We start from the raw sequence: 5,119 nt of genomic DNA on the forward strand, positions 1-5,119 counted from the left end.
ACGACCAAGTTTCCCAACGCATCCTGCAAGGGTCCCACATTACCTGGGACCTTCTTTTTACCCCCTGTGTATTTAAAAAAAGACTTCTTATTGTCCTTAATCTGGGAAGCTAGACCCAGTTCCACCTCTGCCTTGGCCTTCCTAACTACCCCCCAAGGAGGTGCAAGGTAGGTTTGTTCATAGGCAAACAAAGGTGAATGACTAACCTTTAACACTTGGTATTTTTTTGCAGATCAAAAGAAGGAGGAGACTATGCCCTCAGAGGGAGAGAAATCTCCCGAGGAGCCAGAAAATAACAACAACAATAATAAAAAAGGCAAAACTGGAGGCTCTCAGGTAATGCATGTGCATGCGTGCTTACACCGAAATGGGGAAGTGCCCCACACTCTACTAACATTTCAAATGTAACATGCAGTTAAGCTGCACTTCCTGCTCCAGGCATCTTTCTTTGGGGTGGGTGAAATGCTTTGCTGCTTGGACTTGGTTTTTTGACTGGATTTTACAGTGACCTGCTCCTTGCTTTGTATTGAGGAGTTTGTAAGGGAGTGACTGGATGGAGGGAGAAATATTTTGGCTGTAGTCTAATTTATTGGCAATCAGTGACCTTGTGTTTAAAACTCATGTGAGGAGTTAAGAATATACTTCCCCATTCAGTAGCGCAGGATCTGTGTAGTAAAACACTTTGAATGTTTTTGGTTTTTTTGTGCTTCCTTGGTAAATTTGGGTAGTTGAACTGTCAGAAATAACTTCAACTCATGCTCATCTAAATCTGCTGATATTTTCTCTCTTTGTGGGTAGGATTCTCAACCTTCACCTCTGGCTTTGCTAGCAGCCACTTGCAGCAAAATAGGGACACCTGGTGAGAATCAAGCAACTGGACAGCAGCAGATTATTATAGATCCAAGCCAAGGTTTGGTGCAGCTTCCAAATCAACCACAACAGTTAGAATTAGTAACAACTCAGCTTTCTGGAAACGCTTGGCAGCTTGTAGCTGCTGCTCCTTCTGCTTCAAAAGAAAATAATGTTACTCAGCAAGGATCTTCTGTCACTTCAAGCGCACCAAGTCCTACCAGTAGCAACAATGGAAATACGTCTCCTTCAAAAACTAAATCGGGCAATTCTTCAACAGCCCCAGGACAATTTCAAGTTATTCAGGTGCAGAATCCAAGTGGTAGCGTCCAGTATCAAGTGATCCCACAGATTCAGACAACAGAAAGTCAACAAGTTCAAGTCAATCCTGCTAATGCTACAAATCTGCAAGACTTACAGGGTCAAATTCAACTCATCCCTGCAGGGAATAATCAAGCTCTTCTCTCAGCTGCAAATAGGACAGCTTCAGGGAATGTTATTGCTCAAAACCTAGCAAATCAGACAGTTCCAGTCCAAATTAGGCCTGGTGTTTCTATACCACTGCAGCTGCAGACTATCCCTGGTACTCAGGCACAAGTTGTAACAACCTTGCCTATAAACATTGGAGGAGTAACTCTAGCATTGCCTGTGATAAACAACGTGGCTGCTGGGGGAAGTTCTGGACAGGTTGGACAGCCGACTGAGAGCGGGGTTTCCAATGGAAATCAGTTGGTGTCTACTACACCTGTTACTACTGCCTCTGCTAGTACTATGCCAGAATCACCTTCCTCCTCTTCCATCTCTACAACCACTGCCTCAACATCTCTGACTAGCAGTGACACTTTAGTAAGCTCTGTAGAAACAGGCCAGTTTTCAAGCACCACAGGCAGCAGTTCTGAACATACCACTGAAGAACCTCAGACAACTGCTACTGAGTCTGAAGCCCAGAGCTCAAGTCAGCTTCAGCCTAATGGACTACAGAATGTGCAGGATCAGTCAAGTTCACTTCAGCAGGTGCAAATTGTAGGTCAGCCTATTCTGCAACAAATACAGATCCAACAGCCTCAGCAGCAAATTATTCAGGCCATTTCACCACAGTCATTTCAGCTCCAGTCAGGGCAAACTATTCAGACCATCCAACAGCAGCCTTTGCAAAATGTTCAGTTGCAAGCAGTGAGTCCTACTCAGGTGCTCATCAGGGCTCCAACTTTAACACCATCAGGGCAAATCAGCTGGCAAACTGTGCAGGTTCAGAATCTACAAAGCCTTTCAAATTTGCAAGTTCAAAATGCTGGGTTACCCCAACAATTAACCATTACCCCAGTGTCTTCGAGTGGTGGCACAACTATTGCCCAAATTGCCCCAGTGGCTGTTGCTGGTACTCCAATCACACTGAACGCTGCGCAGCTTGCTTCAGTGCCTAACCTTCAGACAGTAAGTGTTGCCAACTTGAGTGCAGCAGGTGTTCAAGTTCAAGGAGTTCCTGTTACCATAACAAGTGTTGCAGGTGAGTGCCCCGCGGCACAACTTTCATACGTTTATTTTAACAGTATGGGGGCAAGGAGGCTTTTGCCAGTATTTCTAAATTTAAGTGTCAGATCATTAAAAAGAAATAAAAATGAATGTGAATTTTCATCATGCTTTGGTGATGGGTATATCCAGGTTTCTGTTTGTAACCTTTTTTAAATATGGAACTTAATAAATTAATTTCAGCATTTATGTGTCATTTGAAGTTGAAATTGAAATATGTTAGTATGCTAGGAAAAAGGGACCATTTACTGACTGTTTTCTAAAGGTATTGCTTGTTTGTTACAGGGGGAGGGGACATTCTTTGGTGTGTGAAGACTCTAGTAGGAGCTTCACCAACTACCAAAACCATCTTCAGTTTATCCTGTTGGAAAGCATTGAACTTTCTTGTACTGAAAATTGCTAGTTACTGTTCTTGATTGGGTCGGGTGAGAAAACAGCAAGCAAACTAAATTGATCTTCTGTTGTGTCTGTATTCTTCAATATCAGTTGTATGTGATTTTTTTTTTTTTTTGGTCTCTTATTAAATTTGACTTACATGCTACTTCTGTGAGCTGCTCTTCCTGCAGTTAAGGTTTCACAAATACACCATATAAAATATGGCACTTTGAATCTGTTCGCATACATAAGCATTATTCACCTACTTTGTTTAAAAATACCTCTCAACTGTGGTTCAGTATCTACTAATAGAATGTATGATTTACCATGTAAGAGTTCAGCAGTGGTTTTTTTTGAAGGTTTGGGAAGAACTGCTTAAGGACCTTTTGATGGTGAATAAGAACTTTGAATAAATATATTTTTAAAGTCCTGCTGTATCTTTGGAACCCCACACTGTCACACTATGTAAGAAACGTAACTTAAATGCTTAACTTCTGACGCAATATTTCATCACTTTTTAAGAAAAGGCCTAAGTTGGGGCTTCTTTAGTTACTTGGTAGTAGAAAGTAGAAAAATTTTCAGTGTAGATTTGAGTCTACTCTGTGCCACAGTAGTTGTTAACTACATTGGCAAACCCTCCCAGGTTCTAAATACAACTCACCGGCTACAACATGCAGAGTTTTGCTGGCTGACTGGTCCTGCATCAGTCCTCTGGCCTATGGAGCCGGAGAAGTTGAGCACCACTGTATTATAACTTTAATAACGAGTTTATGATGAGTAACTTTATTTGTATATTTTTTTGTGGAATATTAATGTGTCTTGCAAAAAAGTAGTGATTGGCTGCCTGTGGTGTCTAGTCTCAGTAGGCAAAGTTGAAATCTTAACCTTTGCTCTTAAATTGTTTGATAATCACAAATAATAATGCTATCTGGAGATGGGCTGTATAGTCTATTGTAACAGCTGGAATAGTTAGTCTCTTGTAGTAGAGGAGTTCAGTGACTGCACCTGAAGAAGTTACTGTGACATGAGACTCCTGTTGGTGTTGTTCTAGTATGGGGGGGAGGGGGAAGACTTTTTCTATATGTTCTCCCTAACCGTTTCATTTGCCTATGCAGCATAGATAGGAATTTGACTAAAAGGGTAATATTCTAAGTACTTTTCTTTTGCCCATGCAACTACATGTGACCTTACCAGTTTCTCTTACTCTTGCACTCGTGCTCTCTCTTTCTCTCTCCTAGGCTTATAAAAGGAAAAAATAATGGCAGGCTGTAAAGCAGATCAAGACTCTGGCTGCTTGTCCTTTCCACCAAAAACATTGCCACATAAAATGCCACACTGGCTTAACCTTGTCTGTTTTTCAAAGTTGTACTACAGAGCTTTATTGACTAAGGATATGAAAAGATTGCACTCTATGGGTTGATGCTGCTGTGCTGGCAATATGGATCCAGTCCTGCCAGCAAAAAGCAGGTTATGGTACCTGGGATAGCTGGTGTAGTTCTAATGACAGAAAAACTTCTGCTGGCGGAACTGCATCCACACCAGCGTGCTTGGCCACCTTGCTGCTGCATTGAAACTGTCAGCAACCTTCATAGCCTGAGCCTTATGAAGGGAGGTAAAATTTTATTTGAGTCTCTTTATGCTCTGAGTATCTACTTATACTTATTTCTTCAGTAGCATATTCATTTCTGAAGGAGTTAATTTTGAATTTACTTGTGCATTGATGCTGAAAATCTTAAAACATTCAGATTACTGTTTGTTAGGAGAGTCCTTAGTCTGCTAATTTTACTATGATTTGTTATCTTATATAGAATTTAAATTGGGGTTTTCTGACTTGATAAGGATTTTACCCTGTTTCCCTGTGCCCTGGAGTCCGTCCTGTTTTATAAGTTAGTTTTTTCCTAGCACTATGTATTATCATTACACACTGATAATATATTTTAGTTACTACAAATTTGATGCTGGAGTAGGATGGTCCATGTAATTACAATTTTTAATCTTAAATGTAGTTTTAGATGTTGTTTACATTTTACTAAATTTTGGTGTTTCTGAAATTAGTTAAAATAATCTAGCAAAATCTAGGCTGTAGAATTGAACCATTCTAAATATCTGTATTCCCTTGTTATAGATCCAGGAGCATAGAATTGCTTTTCTTTTAGAGATTGTTCTCAGGTAGTGCAAAATGTGACAATGTTGCTTTCCAAATTCTGTTTTGGCCTATGGCCCTATCTAAATTGTCTATTTAAGGAAGTATTAATGTACAGTTTACTAGCCTGTTAACCGTTACGTACACGTGTGTGTGTGTGTGTGTGTGTGTGTGTGTGTGTGTGTGTGTGTGTGTGTGTGTGTGTGTGTGTGTGTGTGTGTG

The 5,119-nt window shown here is 40.5% G+C and overlaps 1 protein-coding gene across 1 annotated transcript in view; it reads left to right on the plus strand.

Annotated features, from left to right (window-relative positions):
* Positions 1 to 206: 206 nt before the first annotated feature.
* The window catches only part of SP4 (Sp4 transcription factor), a 34,263-nt gene continuing 29,350 nt past the window's right edge, over positions 207 to 5,119 (plus strand). The window contains exons 1-2 of the mRNA XM_019508564.1: positions 207 to 336; positions 799 to 2,356. Coding sequence (XP_019364109.1) covers positions 253 to 336; positions 799 to 2,356 — 1,642 coding nt within the window. The 5' untranslated portion in view covers positions 207 to 252. The remainder of the gene's footprint in view (positions 337 to 798; positions 2,357 to 5,119) is intronic.

Source organism: Gavialis gangeticus, unplaced genomic scaffold, assembly GCF_001723915.1.
Source record: "Gavialis gangeticus isolate Ggan-Ray unplaced genomic scaffold, GavGan_comp1, whole genome shotgun sequence".
NCBI lineage: Eukaryota > Metazoa > Chordata > Crocodylia > Gavialidae > Gavialis > Gavialis gangeticus.